Source organism: Gymnoscopelus braueri, assembly GCF_963280865.1.
Source record: "Gymnoscopelus braueri genome assembly, chromosome: 1".
In the NCBI taxonomy this organism is placed as follows: Eukaryota; Metazoa; Chordata; class Actinopteri; order Myctophiformes; family Myctophidae; genus Gymnoscopelus; species Gymnoscopelus braueri.
This window is the reverse complement of record NC_137603.1, coordinates 39537961-39555879: the sequence shown is the minus strand read 5'-3', so window position 1 is coordinate 39555879 and position 17919 is coordinate 39537961. Positions and strand designations below refer to the sequence as shown.

The 17919-nt window shown below is 45.3% G+C and overlaps 1 protein-coding gene across 1 annotated transcript in view; it reads right to left on the bottom strand.

The window, feature by feature from the left end:
* Nucleotides 1-17345, bottom strand: part of tmc3 (transmembrane channel like 3) — a gene marked incomplete at its 5' end in the record, with an annotated part of 34311 nt that extends 16966 nt beyond the window's left edge. Inside the window, 9 exons of the mRNA XM_080433102.1 lie at nucleotides 294-337; nucleotides 1458-1605; nucleotides 9600-9739; nucleotides 10027-10125; nucleotides 11559-11665; nucleotides 12107-12188; nucleotides 13055-13130; nucleotides 15978-16124; nucleotides 17221-17345. Coding sequence (XP_080289228.1) covers nucleotides 294-337; nucleotides 1458-1605; nucleotides 9600-9739; nucleotides 10027-10125; nucleotides 11559-11665; nucleotides 12107-12188; nucleotides 13055-13130; nucleotides 15978-16124; nucleotides 17221-17345 — 968 coding nt within the window. The remainder of the gene's footprint in view (nucleotides 1-293; nucleotides 338-1457; nucleotides 1606-9599; nucleotides 9740-10026; nucleotides 10126-11558; nucleotides 11666-12106; nucleotides 12189-13054; nucleotides 13131-15977; nucleotides 16125-17220) is intronic.
* Between the last annotated feature and the right edge of the window lie 574 nt (nucleotides 17346-17919).

Genomic DNA, 17919 nt, shown 5'->3' with positions numbered 1-17919 from the left:
GTTCAACGCCGTTGTTTTAAATGTGCTCTTACTGCTCTATAAATGAAGTGGATTGGATTGGATTGAAATACACCACTGGTTCTCAAAGTGTGGTCCAACCCAGCAAAATGACAAGCGAAATTTTAACAATTAAGCCTAATACATTTTTTGGATATTTTCGAAACATTTTGACAAAATTTGACACAAATCTTTTCAAATGGGGTCCACGGCCAAATAAATATAAATTTGGGGGTCCTCCGTCCTTGACATGAGAATGTTTGAGAACCACTGAAATACACAATCAAGACACCTACAGACTAGTGTCCTTCTTCTTCTCCTGTTCCTCGACAATGGCTTCCTGGAAGGAAAGACAGAGATTAGATTTAGGGTGCTTACTATGCTAAAAATCCTAATTTGTTTGTTTTCATTCGATATCCAGTATATCAACAGGCTTACTGGGCTCTTCTCGATGAATAAAGTGCAGAAGAAAACTATCAGGAACAATTGTCTGCCCTTTGGGAAATCAACACTCATGCACGGGTACGTAAGCCTTCACTGTACTGTCTACTGTGCACACACACACACACGCGCACGCTCGCGCGCAATATATATACAGTACTGTATATAGCCTAGGCAATCACAGCAGACTGAAGTGGAATTGCTGACACTAAGATGTGTGTACAGTATGTGTGTGTATACGTAGTACTTGTGTGTGCCTGCGTGTGTTCATAATTTCACAGTGTGTGTACTGTATGCGTGTTTGTTTTGTTTTCATTTTCATTCACATTTACATATTTTTATCATGAAGCATATCAAATTCAGTTTCTTAGTGTGTGTGTGTGTGTGTGTGTGTGTGTGTGCGTGCGTGCGTGCTGTACCGTGTTTTACTAACTTCGTGGAGTTGAGGTTATAATTATTTACAGATTCATGTCGGGGTTAGGATTGGGCATTTTGGTTTAGGCTTAGGTTGAGGAGTTAAGGCTAGGGTTAACTTTAGTATAAGAGAGAGTCATTTTGAGTTTAGGTTGTGGTTAGGTTATGGTTAGTGTTAATTTGGGCCAGCACGTTATTATTTTTTTTGCATTCTATTATTATATATATATTATATAATATATTATATTATTTTTGATGTCACCACAAAGATATTAAGACAATCGTGTATAATGTGTATAATAGCTGCATCTATCGATTATTTTCTTAGCCATTATTCTATCTAACTTTTTTGATTAATCAAAAATAACAGACAGGCTCGCAACATGTCACATTGTGAGCTTGTAACTATTTTCACTACATGTACATTTGTAGCTATTATAGCTATTTTCACTTCATTTGAAATTGTTGGACATTTTTCTTTAAACTTTTGGTCTATAATGACATGCGTAACACATTATTGATTGATTATTTTTATTAAATTATCGATTATTCTTTTCTTATAATTAATTAAATGTATTATTTTGATTAACTGTTGTTTAACTCACTCTGATGCTGTTGACTATGGCAGCCCCCTTGCTCTCAGCAGCCTCTGGGTTTCCTATCAGGTAATCCCAAGCACAGAACACCCTCCAGCAGAAGGTGAAGTTCTCATCAGAGGCACTGGACAGACTGAGCCGGGAGTTCTTGGCCATTCTGGGAGGCAAGTTACAGCATCACATTAGGGTAACATTGTCACTGTCGGGTGGAAACCTTGTCCAAAAGCGTTACTTTTCAGGACATGGAGAAAATAACCTGTGTTCCGATGGATCTGATGTAGTTATTATTTAGCCACAAGCTCTTTATTAATACTTTTCATTGATTCAATATTTATAAAACCCACAGACACACTTAAAGATTTTCACTTTCACTTTAAAAAATAGTAAGAAATGGCTCATCTACAAGCTCACAACGCGTCGGGATGTTTTCGCTACTTTTGCCTGACACTCTTCCACATTCATTTATAAAAAAAACATAAAAAGTTGAAATATGGAGATACAAGGTTATTATACTGTTATTTTCATTATTTTATTTATCACATTATGGCATTGTTAATATGTTATAATACTGTTTTCTTTACTATGAATCAATGTGGATCTATTAATACAATTTGGAATCAATTTGTTACTTATCAATCGAATAGTTCTGGTTATTAAGCTATTTTAATTTGATTTACTATAATTAATTACTGAGTAAACTATAGTTTCTTGTCTAATTCTCCGTAACATACTCACTATGGGATATCAGCGCCCCCTGGCGTTGATGCAGAGCTACATACCATAAACTCCCGGGCCATTCATTGGCTGAGAAGGGTATGTCACGTGTCCGGTAGACCGGAAGAGGTATAAAACCTCTTGCGTGACGTGGCTCATCCTCTTTCGCTTCTCTGCATGGCAGATGCAACAGCTCAAGACATACCTTAATAATAACAAACGTAACTTTGATCAGGACAGAAACCAGCTTTAGCCCACTCGGTGGTACTTGTACTAACCAACGGGTTTTCCTCCTATTTAAAAAAAAAAAGTTTTATTATTTCCGCTCCCGCGGCTATCTTCTCTTTCTTTCTTTTACTGCTAAAGCAAGTTTTCCTCCTTTGAGTTTTCCGCGCTCTTAGCCTTGCGGCTGAAAGCTAACAGCTCGAGCAGCGGAGCAGTGGAGTCCCCTACCGCGGGCTTCTCTGCTCCAATGCTCTCTGTATATAAGCTCGAGATGGAGGTTCCACGTCCCTGCGTGTTGCTGCTCTGCCGCTTGATGATCTCCGGGGATGACCCTCATGGTTTCTGCATCTCGTGCCTCGGTCTCTACGGGGCCGAGGCATTTCCAAGATGCACCGGGACGCTGCGAGGACTGCGCTGTTCTCCACGCTGCACCTCGATAGCCGCTTAGCCAGGGCAGCGCCCTGGCTGCGGGAGGCAGCGACGTCTCGTCCCCGGTCGTCGCGGATCCAGCAACACGGCCCAGGGAACGTGGGTGGTGGGGCCCACCACGTGCGCTCACAGTCCACAATGGGCCCTCCGGCAGTCCCGGCTGCGAGCGGCGTTAGCCCCCGCTCGCAGCACCTCCAGGCTGCTACACAAGCCGTGCTACGCAGCACTGCAGCAGCCGTTAGCACCGTGTCTGGGGGAACCACCCAGGTACAACTACCTAGCGGCACTTCCTCCCCCTCTTCCCAGCCGTCTGCTCCGCTGCCACAGCAAGCGTACCGGGCCAGCGGTGCGTCGCCAGGAGACGACGAAGGGGCGACGGCAGCATAGGCGAGGGGAGAACGAGGCAGACGCTCGTGAGTGAGTTAGCCCAGACTAGCTACGTTAGCTGCTTCGCTAGGTTAACGTCGCCTTAGTCAGGCAGTGTTTTGTTGGCTTAACACCTATGCAACAGGTTATTAACAGCGTTGTCCTAGCCTAGCTTGCCTCGCTAGGATAACACCAGCTTGTTAGCCTTCTCACTCTGTGTATCGAGCAAACCTCGGGGGCTTCTGAAGACCTTACTCGATGGACAAGATGGACGGCTCCTCGACTGCCAGAAGGCCATGTTTAATGAAAACGAATGTGTGTTTAAAAGTACAATTTTTTTTCTGCCAAAGAAATAAATGTGTTACATGTTACAAACAATCTCGTTCTTTCACGTGGCTTGAGTGCAGCGGAGCAGTGGAGTCCCCTACCGCGGGCTTCTCTGCTCCAATGCTCTCTGTATATAAGCCCATAATGTCTGTGATGCCCGAACTCCGGTATCCCAGACATTGATGGGCTAATATCTGTGCATGTAATGTAAATGTATCAACGTTCTCAATTACATAAGCCCACACTGTCTAGAACACACGAGTCCCGGTGTTCTAGACATTGTTGGATAACATCTGAAAGAGCAGCGGAGCAATGGAGTCCCCGGCAAGCGGGCTTCTCTGCTCCAATGCTCTCTGTGTATAAGTCCACAATGTCTGTGATGCCCGAACTCCGGTATCCCAGACATTGATGGGATGATATCCGTGCATGTAATGTATCAACGTTCTCGATTCATAAGCCACAATGTCTGGAACACCCGAGTCCCGATGTTCTAGACATTGTTGGATAACATCTGTGTATGTTTTTGGATCATATGAAGGTAATATAAAAACCCACATCACCCCTGTCCGCCAGAGGGCGCAAATGCGCCAGTGGAATGGGGTCACGCCGGTTTTTGCCTTCCGTCCCACAGGAAGTGCCCACGCACCACTGTGAACCGGAAGTACTTCGGTCAGACATGACCCCTTGGCCGTACCGCCTCATGATTTGCAGGCCACGTTCGCCTTTAACGAGCGACAAAGCATCCCCTACGGGGAGGAAGGTTTTGTCGCCTCACAGGCTTCCGTCCCACAGGAAGTGCCCACGCACCACTGTGAACCGGAAGTACTTCGGTCAGACATGACCCCTTGGCCGTACCGCCTCATGATTTGCAGGCCACGTTCGCCTTTAACGAGCGACAAAGCATCCCCTACGGGGAGGAAGGTTTTGTCGCCTCACAGGCTTCCGTCCCACAGGAAGTGCCCACGCACCACTGTGAACCGGAAGTACTTCGGTCAGACATGACCCCTTGGCCGTACCGCCTCATGATTTGCAGGCCACGTTCGCCTTTAACGAGCGACAAAGCATCCCCTACGGGGAGGAAGGTTTTGTCGCCTCACAGGCTTCCGTCCCACAGGAAGTGCCCACGCACCACTGTGAACCGGAAGTACTTCGGTCAGACATGACCCCTTGGCCGTACCGCCTCACGTTCGCCGCTGGAGGGCGACAAAGCACCTCCTAGAGGTTTGTCGACACTCCGTGCAGAGCCTTTGGGCCCAGACAAGATGGCGGCGGCCAGAGTAAGTTAGGGAGAGAGTAATGACAGTAGCGTCGATCCCATTGTGAGAATGGAAGGCGGAAGTGCTCTGTCTACGTCAATGAGATAGTTCCAATGTTGGAACTATAGCCCATAGAGGCCCGCTTTGCGGCGAGAGCAAAGCGTGACGTTACTCTTTTTTCTACACTCTGGCGACGGCCAAGGTAGGATTACTCATATATATATCCAGTGGTGGGATCTAGTTTTCACTGTATATATCTATGGGCTTAATTCTGACGCCGGGGTTTTTCCCGTGGCCAATCACGTGACTCCTCCGAGTCCTCCGTTGGCCAGGGCTTACCAGCGCTACTAAACGAGGGCCACACAAGCACCGCCGGCGGCAGTGGCAGCGTCACTGGTCCCCATGGCAACGGTCCCCATGGCAACGGTCCCCATGGCAACGCTCCCACTCTCCGAGCGGCCGATGACGTCACGTCCAACCCACTCGCTCGGTGTGTGAAGCAATGGAGGTTTGCAAGCCGAATGCTTAGGTATTGCTCACAATACTAAAGGTTTTCAGGCTGCATTTCTCCACAAAACCCCCCGTGACAGAAAAAGTATTGTTTTCCCGTGCAAGGGGTCCAGCAGCCAATACTCTGAGGGAGGTAGTCTCCTTCCTCTTGAGCTTGGGCGCTATTAAAGAATTACTTCCGATACTTCTGTTTACTATCCCAGTACATCAGCGTTACACTGTGTGTGTACAGGGTTTTTTCAGTACAGCAGTGACACACTGTGATTGTACTGATCAACTCCCCTGATCCGCAACAACACATTGTGGTTGTACTGGTGTGTTTTCCACGTGCTCTTATGCATATAATCTCCTATGTCGGACACGGTGTTGTTCCTCTCATGCAGAGGGTAAGGCAACCATGTCTCTGAGAGAGGGGGTTCACTCTCTCTCCATAGTGAGTATGTTACGAAGAATTTGTCAAGAAACGCGAGGTTACGTTGTAACCCCGGTTTCCTTAGAATTCAGAGTAACATAGTCAGAGAACTATCTATGAATCGGAACCAACTGGTTTTCTATTCGTAATATTTTCTGGTGGAAAAGAAGGGGGGGGGGGGTACGACCCAATCTGAAGGGTCTCAATAAATACTTGGGTCAAAGAGCGGACCTCTGTCTCCGCCATTTTGGAGGGACAGATGCCCCCTTTGCCGTACCGCCTCACGGACTACAGGCCTCGTTCGCCACTAACGAGCGACAAAGCACTCCCTAAGGGGAGGACGACTTTGTCGACGCTCCGTCCGGAGCCTTTGGGCTCAGACGAGAGGGCGACGGCCAAGGTAGGCTTACTTCGGACGGCCCCGTTTGTCAGAGTGACAGCGCCGTTGGTTTCCATGGAAACAGACAGGCTGCGCTGGCGGACAAACCGGATGCTGACGTCAGGCAAGGTCCCCGTGACCGGTCACGTGGCCCCGCCGGGTCCTAACGGACCGTTAGTACCTCTACTGCCTCGAGCGGTCACCTCAGGGTTAGCACCGCTGGCGGCAGTGGCAGCGTCGCTGGTCCCCATGGCAACGCACACAGGGTTAGCGCTGCTAGCACCAGTAGTAGCGTCTTTGGTCCCCATGGCAACGCACACACAAAGAACCGGTTCCCTTGGAAACGGATCTCAACGTTTCTTGGCCCATGGTGATTTAGCCTTGACTAGCTTGTTAGCTGCTAGGTTTGCAGAACCTCCAGTCAGGCTACTGTTGCTTCGATTGGCGGCTAACTGGCCTCACTAACAACAACACATTGCAGTGTTGTTTTTTGGTGCAGCGCATAGCCAGCCCCGCTAAAGCAACACCACGGTGGCCACCTTCCACCGCTACCCTTCCACGGTCTCTAACGGCCCCGCATGTGCGGGTCCGCTGGATCACGTGGCGACATCACCGGTCCAGTTGGAAACGTGTGCGTTGTCCGCACTGGGTGACATCAGAGCCCCTCCTGACTCGCTTGCTGAGGCAGCTTGTTGGAGAGTTTGCAGTCCGGAACTGTTTTACTATCCCGGTACTTCAGTGGTACACTGTGTGTGTAGGGGTTTTTTCAGTACAGCAGTGACACACTGTGGTTGTACTGGTCAGCTCCCCTGATCAACAACAACACACTGTGGTTGTACTGGTGTATGACCCTCTCTGCGGACGGTGCGTTAAGGAGATGGGTGGACCAGCATTGTTTTCAATGCTTATTTCCACGTTCCTTTCTATCCACCACAGTCAGGAGGTGGCGCGGCACACAGACGTGGCCGTTTCCCCACTTGACGTCGAGGGGTTTTTCACCGTCACCGTCCGTCGAGCGTCTTGGTCCCGTCTCAGCAGACCACCTTCATAGGGGATCTCGCTGGGCTAGACCAGGCTCACGGCGCGTCTGTCCCGGGCGGGATAGACAGCGTTTCGGCCTAGGGTCTTCTCGCGTGAGGCGACAAGTCACATACAGGCTATGCGTGCAGGCGACGGGTCTCATGACTTCGGCCTTACACCTGTTTCGTTTGGACAAGCCCCACGTGTGACCTTTTTTCCCCGGAGGTGGATGTGGGCTCTTGGAGCCCCGTCCACCTGAGGTTGTCATGTCCTGATCGGAACCGACAACACCACGACCGTGTGCTATGCCAAAAAGCAGGGAGGCCTGGCCTCTCCAGTGTTGGACAGGCTAGCTGGCGATCTGACGCTGTGGTGCGACGCGCGCCTTACGTCAACCAGAGCCTCACAGGTACCGGGCCTCCTGAACAGTGGAGCGACTCTGTTGTCCAGGGGCATTTTTTGGTACGCAGATTGGCCTCTCCTCCGGAGATAACAAGCCAGATCTGGGCCAGGTTGGCCGACTGAACTGCTTTATGCATTCCCGTCACTGGAGTTGGTCCTCTCAACTTGTCAGACTCCACGAACTGTCAGTGCCACTGGTGGCACTGGCGTGGGGCGCATGGAGGTTAGGAATAATCCTCTCCTCTACAACGAGCCCTGGGCCCTCCCCCCGATCAGAGATCTGCTACGGCAGGCAGGGGTCGGAATTTTCCACAAGCAACCTCAGGACCTAGACCGGTGGGCTTGGCCCGTGAGGGGGAGACCTTGACTTCTTATGGCCTGCCCCCTGAGGTGGTAGCTACCATCCAGGGGGCGAGGGCCCTTTCCACGAGGTCTGTGTACGACGACAGGTGGAACCTGTTCGTGTCATGGTGTCTGGGTCGCCGCCGGTTGAGGCCTTCCGGGCCTCGGTACGCAGCATCCTCATGTTCTTGCAGGACAAATTGAACCAAGGTCTGGTTTTCTCGACGGTTAAGGTGTACCAGGCGGCCATTTCCGCTTGTCACGTGGGTTTCGATGACATGACGGTTGGCCGACATCCGCTGGTGCGTAGTTTTATGAACGGTGCCAGGCGGGCCAGGCCGGTCTCTAGGCCTCTGTTCCCGGCCTGGGACCTGGTGGTGGTGCTGGGGGCGCTTTGCCTCCCACCGTTCGAGCCTTTTCACTCTATGGATCTGGAGATCGTTAGTCTCGAAACGGTTCTTGTGGTTGTTTTCACTACAGCTACACGGGTCAGCGACATACATGCGCTCTCAGTAAGTTCGGAGTGCATGAGGTTCTTGGGAGACGACAGCAGGGTTTGGTTAAGCCCGACATGGCGTTTGTTCCCAAGAACGGAATGGTGACCCAGACACCGGTTGAGCTGATAGTTTTTCATCCGCCTTCTTTCGCTTCGGCAGAGGATAGGCGGCTGCACTGTCTCTGCCCAGTGAGGGCGTTGAAGCTCTACGGCCGGTCGTCGTCGCAACTTTTTGTCTTCTTCGGCCCAGATGGTCGGAGGAAGGCAGTGACTAAGGCGACGCTTTCTAGATGGAGTGTGGATGCCATTAGGCTGGCCTACGTCAGTAGTGGCGCTCCAGTTCCAGAAGGACTGAAGGCTCACTCTACTAGAGGCGTGGCTACTTCCTGGGCCCTCTCCAGGGAAATGTCAGTCCAGGAGGTGTGCGCGGCCGCAAACTGGTCGTCTCCATCGACTTTTGCGGCTTTCTACAGCCTGGATGTGGCAGCGGCGTCAGTGGCGCACGCTGTACTGGACATAGCGGCTGTCTCTAGTTAGGGTAGGGGAGGTTAGGCAGGTCTTTTGTGTAACCCGCCTTTTTTCCCTTCTCTACCTTCCTTCTCTTGAGTCCCCTCGGAACCACCGTTGGTAGGTTTCCAGGGGAGGAGGCCCTGTTTCCTTGTTTTCACTTATGGGTCAGACTTGTGTCTGTTCATTAGATGAATAGGGAGACTTGGTCTGTCAGGGTCCTTTTCTTTCAATTATATACCGCACCCCGGCCCGGAGGGCTGGGGCGCCCGTGAGGCCGAAGGTCACGTCCAGGGGGACGGGGCCTTATGGCTAGGGGGCGTGCGGACCTGAGATTCGGTATGGCTATAAGCCCCAGGGGGGTTTATGTATCCCATAGTGAGTATGTTACGGAGAATTAGACAAGAAACTCAGGGTTACGGATGTAACCCCGGTTTCTTTAGAATTCGGAGTAACATACTCACCTAACACCCCTGTTTGTGTGCATCTGCATGCAGGAAGCGTGTTAAAGAGGATGAGCCACGTCACGCAAGAGGTTTTATACCTCTTCCGGTCTACCGGACACGTGACATACCCTTCTCAGCCAATGAATGGCCCGGGAGTTTATGGTATGTAGCTCTGCATCAACGCCAGGGGGCGCTGATATCCCATAGTGAGTATGTTACTCCGAATTCTAAAGAAACCGGGGTTACATCCGTAACCCTGAGTTTTGTTAACTTGTTGCTGTAACTAAAGCTCTATGTGAACTGTTATAAAAGGTGATTACCTCCTCAGTAGAATGATGAAACTGTAGGCAAAAACGCCCATTCCAACCAGAAAGTAGGCTAATGGTAGCCGGTAGCCACTGCCAATTGTCCGCACCGGTTCATAATAACCATAGAATAGTACAGAATACTGAAGATAACCCTGTTTAAGGAGAAACACAGACACACACGCGTAAGTTAATTACATCATCTTGAGCATACAGTAAAGGCAATGAGAGGCATGAATAAATCACACAACACAACAAAGCAAACAGAAAATCATTGCAAGTCCCCATTAGCGTTAAATCTATTTTATAACCAGATTATTTATCTAGGCGGGGGCTGTGGTAGAGGTGAAAGTAGCAGTTGGGTAATGTTTAAATAAAGCTCCATTGTATCTATCTGTGTGCAACTTGGTATTGATAGAACAGTAAAAAGAGAGAGCCTTGCCCCGAGAGACCAGATGGTGTCCAGGTCCTGAGCAGAGGACAGCAGATCCTTGGGGATAGTCTTACTGCGTGTCGTCCCAAACGGAGCTCCCACCAGCAGCTAGTGGAGACATAATACAGAGTAGGGCTGGCCAATGACCCAAAAATATATCTAAACCCATATTTAGAACCAATAACTGACTTCATCCTGCTCATGTAGGTTAATCAATCGAGAAGCAGGTTTTTTGTTCATATATCTTTTAAATTTCTTATATATCAACACATATCAAATCAACACAATTAAATTTTTTCTAATGGACGAAAATGATTACCGTAGTCTGATTAAACACTTAATCCTGTATTAAACTTTGTTGTACAATGGTGGAAAATAGGCGATCCATAAGCTCACAACACGTTGCATCGCGCTGTGAGCTTGTAGCAGCTATTGTCATAAAATATATCTTTTTTATAATGATAATGACTAATGATTAATCGTAATCGTGGCAAAAGATTGAAATAATCGTGATATTGATTTGAAGTCATATTGTCCAGCCCTAATGCAGAGATATGACTGTGATGATTATTGATCAAAGAATGAATTGATCATTCCTCCGCCTTGCCCATCTGAAGGGTGTCAACAGAAACCAGGAAGGCAAGAACCACATTATTGAAAAATGACTGCTATAGTACATGTTTTCATTCTGAAAGGACATTGCACACTGAACGGTGAAAAACAAGGGAACATTTCCATGTGGAAAAAAAGATCCATGATGATTGAAACAAACTGATATTTTACAATAAAGAAGACAAGTAGGTACATGTGAGATGTAAGGTTACCTCGAAGAAATAGGAGGTAATAAATAAAAAAAGGAATGAGATTGGACAATTGGGGATGAGTGATAGGCCGACTCCTGGTCAGGGAAATTGCCTGTGTCTGCATTTCAGAGACTGACATAAATCAGTAGTCCTTCTTATCCTGTGAACAACCCCCTGTGAACAACCACCAAGAAACAATGTCCTCTATTTATTATTTGTGTGGCCATGGCCAAAGTTGCAAAGTAAACTGTCAAGCCTAAGAACATTCCAAGAACACAGTGTTTTTTTTGTTCAAAGAAAAACCTGTGATACAAATATAAATGAATGGTTAACTTCACCACCAGAAATAAATAGCAGTGTTTTATTCTCTAGTTTAGTGGACTGACTCAGGTGTTTGTAGGATTAGCCATTAGACAACAGATGAATGAGTTTTAAACCATTTGCTGTAGTAAATCTTTTGATTTACAATGGGCTAGGAAAATTCCAAATTGCATATTCAGACACCAATCAAACTCTTTCAAAATGTGAATACACCCCTAATTTATATGTTCAAAACAAATTCGGTCTTTAATCGTAACACATATGAGAAATAATGAAATAAAATCTTCATCTCTTTATCTCAAACACACACACACACGCACGCACGCACGCGCACACACACACACACGCACACGCACACGCACGCACACACATATATATATACACTATACATGCAAGTGCACACACACTTCCACTGACCTCTGGTAGGACGATGAAGGCTCCAGTCATGACGGTGAGAACGAGATTTATTCCAAAGAGCCAGCGGAGGAAGATGAAGTAGGACGCCACCCCTGACCCAAAGTGACCTCACACAGAGATGAGAAAGGAAGTTCAGGTCACTATATAGATCAAAGCTTCCCAAACCTTTTCAGCTCGCGACCCAGAAGATACATTTGGCGTCCCTTGCAAAATGTCATTATGAATTAATAACTGAAGCCTTATTTCAAACATAGTGAAAAAGGCAGATCTACAAGCTCACATGCAATTTTCACTAAATCTTAAAAAGTTTTTTTATTTTATTTTTTTGAAAATCTTTTGAGATAATACATATTTTTAAACATAGGAAACCTTTAAAGGGGGATATTTACTCGCAACCCATAACAATGGTTCCGACCCATAGTTTGGTAAACACTGGTATAGGCTCTCTCTGACTGATAGCATCAATGAGAGAACACTGTACTGTATCTCAACACTTCCACATGAGATACAGTTTGTCATACACTAAAATAAATAGATAGTAGCCTCACTTTCAATTTTCTTTATCCTCATCTCCCAGGGAATGAACAGAACCACGACGTTGGTAAGCCCCCGAGAGAGTTTCTTCACCAGCTGCGGGAGGAGACATTAGGTGAGGACAGATTCATTGATTTGACATCACTTTTCCAGCACCTCTGGGACGACGTCTATCCCTTGCTTAGGATACCAAACAAAATGTTTGCTGTTATGATTTTTGCCACAGAGCACATCATTCAAAACTTACGATGAGTGTTATCAATCGGGACGAGGTCAGCTCAGCTCAATGATTTCTCATTTCAATTAACCAGCAGCCAATCTTTATAATTAATAATTCATCATAAGCCTGCAAGCTAAAAGTCAATTAATTCTAATGGTGCTTGAGCAGCCTTGCCCAATGTCTCTGGAACATTTTAATTAAACTGGGCCATAACAACAGGCTATAAATTTGGTCATGGTGGTGCTGTGCCATGGCTGTGCAGGGCTCTCTATCTTTCTGCTTTTCTCTTGGGGGGGGGGGGGGGGGGGTGTGTGTGTGTGTGTGTGTGTGTGTGTGTGTGTGCGCGCGCGTCTGTGCGTGCGTGAGAGAGAAAAGAAAGATATAAAGGAGAATATAACAGGAAGAGTAAAGCCATATTGCCCACGGTGTGACTCTGCAGCCTGGACAACTGAAATCAAATAGGGCCTATATAATAAATATAATTCAGCCACTAGGCATCAGGTTGCTGCAGTGCAGCGCAAATAATGCTAAGCTCCTTCTGCATAGTCTGATTGAGCACAATGCTGAAAATGCCCAGCCCAGAGTTGTTGGGAGGAAGATAATGACATGAGTGTCTTAGAGTTGTTGGGTTAATTGTTAGAAATAACCAAGTGAAAAGTCTAATATACAAGGAGGAAACATTTTCTGTCCCTTTCTCCATCCAAAACGGACACTGACACATGAATGGTTGTTGTGTACCTACATCGGCTCCTGCAGCCTGGTAGCCTCTGGTCCTTGTTAGCCTGCCTTCATACCTCAGAACAATCTCCCTGGCCTGCCTGGGGAACACAACACAGCATAACATATGAATAGAATAGAATGCAAGATCTCTACGGTGTAGTGGTAGCAGAGAAGGAAAAAGTTCTGAGACATTTAATATTATTTATTTTTGTATTCACATAAAAGGTGTTGAGAAAGGTTTTTGTCAAAGATTTTGTCCAATACATACAAAAATCTGATTGGACTTGTTCCAAAGTCTTCCCTTGATCAGACTGCTTGGTCGGAACTACCTGTTGTCCTGTCCTATTAAGAGCTGAGGCCGATTCTACAAAATATCTTCTAAATCCTACCAGTTTTCTGAAAAACATTTGATGCTATATGACGACCCCCAAAATTATATGTATTTCGCCGACGCCCATCTCAAAATATTTTGTTCCAGGGACCCCCCATAAGCAAAGATTTGAGTTAGAAAGGTTCGCTTTAAAAATATATATTCAAAGATTTGCACCAATTTTCATGATTTTTCAAAAATAGCATTTTTGAATAGCCAAAGGATAAAATAATGGTTAAAGTGGTTAAAATAAAAAATGATACAGATGCTTTCCAGGCCTAAATGGGTTAATTAACCAGATGGGTAGTTTAATATCCAGCAATTGGGTCTAAAAAGTTGAATCGTCATAGAAACACTATTTCCCCTGCAGATTCCTCCTTGCCATCTTGTGAGGTTTTCAGCTATGACTTTCAATGGTGTGACGTCACGTTCTCTTTCTATATATAACATCTGGAAACAGAGTGTAGTGTCCGAGACACATCAGAAATAACTTATTCCCCCTCTTTGCAAACTTTACCATGTTGTCAGCTATTACTATAACTGATTTTGTTTTTGTTTTAAAAAAAAATCATGGCTATGGTCCAAGAACCATTTGAAAGTATGTTTTAGGTTCTACAGTACTTGTATTTATTGTCTGTATGTGAAGATACAGCACTGTCAGTCAATAGTTATCTGACTAATAGGTACCCTGATGGTGAAAGTGGTACAGTATACTCGTGCTCTCTCTCCATAGCTCACAACACACTGTGGATTCAACATGTTAAATCAAAACACAAAGCAGAAATTCAGATAAAACCCACCAATGGAGGACTCCTCCCTCTAAAACTGATTCAGTGAACATGTGCCTCGGATTTACAGTATATGACAAGGTAGTGAAACCAGGAGCCTTAGAGATTTACACTGCTCATCCCATCAAAGCACTGGGGTTACTTCAAGGGGCTATGGGCCATGCATTAATCACTGATCACTCTCTCAACAAGTATTTTACACTCAACACCTGCGGAGAAGTGCAAGCTCATCAATCCCGTGATTTTCAAATACACCGCTATTATGTATCTATCAACTGTGAGTACCTGCTGTATGTGAAAACCTAGCCTTGAAGTTAGCGGAATATACCATAGGCCAGGGGTTTTGTCACGCCTTGCCAATAGTTTAATAAGATTACGCTTGAAAGAAAAATATAATCAAAATCCGAATGCGTAGTCAAAATGTGTAGATTAAAGTGGGGGCAAAAATCTCTGGTTTGTGGTGTAAAATATGAGCTGTTATTCCAGAGGGTGTAATCACAGGCATTCAGCCAGAGATTACTGAGGGTATAAAAACGCAGACTTGCATCTCATCCCCGATGATGGCAATAAAGCCCCCGCAGCAATAACAAACCGCCCATATAAAAGCTGCTCTGCATGGGGCATACTCAGCACATCTTAGAGGCTCTCTCTCTCTCTCTCTTACTGTCTCTGTCTCTCAATCCCTCTCTCACCCTCTCTCAGTTTATTTCTGTTTTTCTCTCTTTTTTTCCTTGCCCCACACTGTACTTAACTCTCAATCTCCTACACTGAGACACTGTCTTAAATGCTGTTAAACACTTCTGAATTTCTTTGATCTCTGTAATGTAATTATTCCATACATTTTCACATTGTAGTCTACTTAACATACTGTAGTGTAAGTGGTGTGACAGCCTAGTACAGTATCTGTGTGTACCTGAGTACACACAGATGAACAATTTTGTTTATGCTGGGTGCTTAGGCGGTATTTGTGAAATAAAAAAGTGTTCATCATTCCCCGTCTTTTATGAATGTCCTGAAAAGACATTAAGACTTTAAAGGAGCCACTCAAGTGTGGTTAAGGAGGGTCCAGTAAAAAGAGAAACCAGAGGAACAAGTGCTGAAATAATTATCCCGCTAATTCGGTTTGTTTTCCGTAGGCACGACCATTAAGGCTGAGAGCCTGCAGAGAGGAGAATGTTAATCGTTATTTACCTTAAACGTTCGGTTGGCTTCTCCTCCCATTAGCAGCCGAGCGTTAGCACTTCCCCAACTATAGGAGCTCTGATGTTAATGAAGAGGTACAGTAGTGTTTACAGTGCGTGTCCCCTGGTTGCATCTCTAAAGGATCAGATAAGTGGCCACAAGGCTCACCGCTAAAGAAAGATTGCCCAAAAAATTATTGTTTACATATAGTGAAAAAAAAGAAAATAATAGAAAAAAAGAATGCCAATCCTTTAGAGACAATTCAGTAGCATTGTTCAGTTCCATTAAACAGGAACGTGTTGAGCATGTTGGTTGGCAGGTGAGACATTGGTACAGCTCCGCTATAAACTTGTTTCATTGCACTTTCATTAAGCAATGTGTTATTTGTAAATGCTGTGTGTGTGTGTGTGTGTGTGTGTGTGTGTGTGTGTGTGTGTGTGTGTGTGTGTGTGTGTGTGTGTGTGTGTGTGTGTGTGTGTGTGTGTGTGTGTGTGTGTGTGTGTGTGTGTGTGTGTGTGTGTGTGTGTGTGTGTGAATCGAGAGGACATTTGAATAATGTGATTACAAAGGTAGGTGCACAGGGAGACAATAAAGCAAAGCGTTACTTTAAGACTTTGAGCTTGCGTCTCATGGGCCAGGGTCGGGTTCGTATGTTGGCGATGATTTCTTTCTGGTACTGAATGTTCTGGAACATCTCCTCTGGGTCATTGCTGTCCACCTGTCCATCTTCTTTATCTTCCTCATCTGAGTGGCTTTAGGAAAAAATACATGTGGATGCAGAATATGTTTTTATTGAAATGAAAAGTGAAATACTTGAATTTATGATCTCTAAACCATACACAGTGGACATTGGATGAATTGTGATCATATACAATAATTTAAAAAGTCATACATGTGTGAATAACATTTTAAGGTTGCTTTTTCAGTTGTCAAAGTTGTTGCGCAATGCAAATATTCATGGTATTTCTTTTTAAAGATAATGTGCTCTTGAACAAATTTTTATCCTTGATAAAATTCACTCCTTTCTGCTTTAGCCGCATCTGTGTAACCATTTTTACCACAATTCCTATCTCTTCATCTATTAATACATTAAAATAACACAGTATTTACAATCAGTTAAAGGAAAAGCAAAATGCTAAGTTTTTACCTATAAAATATATTTAAAAATCCTCTCCTTGCTAAAATTATTACTATAATGTGTCAGTAATTTCCAAGTAAACCCAAGGGTTAGGGTTTTTAAGAAATCTTATTTCAATTCTAGCAAGGTTTGTAGAGAGTGCACCTCAAAAACCTTAGCCTGGTGTTTGAAATAAATGGAAGGACAATGATTAAATGCATCCTCACACAGGAGACACACTCTGTTGTGTTGATGCACATTTTTGTGTGTTATTCAGCAACATCTCAGGCAAAAATTGCCGTAGTCAGGAATTCTCTTCAACGTTACATCCACTTCAGCATTTGTGCCAATTTACCATCCATCCCTTCTTTCAGATAGCATGTGTGATTTATGATGTAAGAAAAGAAAATGCACAGAGAAGGCCAACTGTGCACTTTCGTCCTGGATGGCAGCGCAGAAGCTTATAAAAGTAATGTACTGAGAATTATACTGAGGAATATATAAATCTAAAATACGACTTTTCACCATGATTAAAAAATGCAACATCCAAAATCTATACTGTAGCTTGCCAGATAATTGTTTTATTTCTTTGAAGACTTGTTGCAAAAATCATCAGAGTGAAAGAAAGAGTCAGGAAAAGACAGACATGCAGATAGAAGAAAAGAGGAGGGGAGCTTCTATAAATGAAAAAGAAAACATGCTTAAATGTAGGTTTGTGTGAGTTGACTCACCCTTGCTGGTGGTCCTGGTAGGCAGAGTATATCCTTCTGGAGTTCTTCCTTACACTCTTGTGTCTGGTCTTGGCAGCAGACAGAGTTCTGCCACTGGCTCCTGCAGGCTGAGCCACAGCGCTCATACTGTCCCGTCCCTCAGCGTGTGTGCATCACTGTGCTGAGAAAATCACAGCGTGTACATGTGTTTGTGTGTTTGTCCCATGCATGTGTGTGTGTGTGGTTGTCTGTGTATGAACATGTGTGATTGAGAGTGTGTGTGTGCGAGTGTGTGTGACTGTGCGCATGTGTGGGGGGCAAAAAAGTGCCTTTTTAAAATATATAAACTGTCCTCTAACTAGGCTGACTGAGTTGTAGTGAAGCTCCAGAGTGAATGCCTGTATGTGTGTGTAGTTGGACTACCTGCTACCCTGGCCACGCTCCCCAGCGATGCAAGCCAAGACCAACTCCTTCATCAGTCCAATCAGCAACATACTGACCTCTTAAAGGGCCAGCATGTTACAGACCCAAGTATTTCATTCCCATGCCACAGCTATAATTAAACTAAAAACTAAAACTGCTGTATGAAAATATATATTTTAGTTAAATTAAGGTAAAGTTTAAGTGATTTATTTATTTATTTATTGTTAAAATAAGTGTTAAATGGCTCTATATTCTGATAGTAGTCATGCTATAGAGTGTTTGTTCAGTAACAGGGGT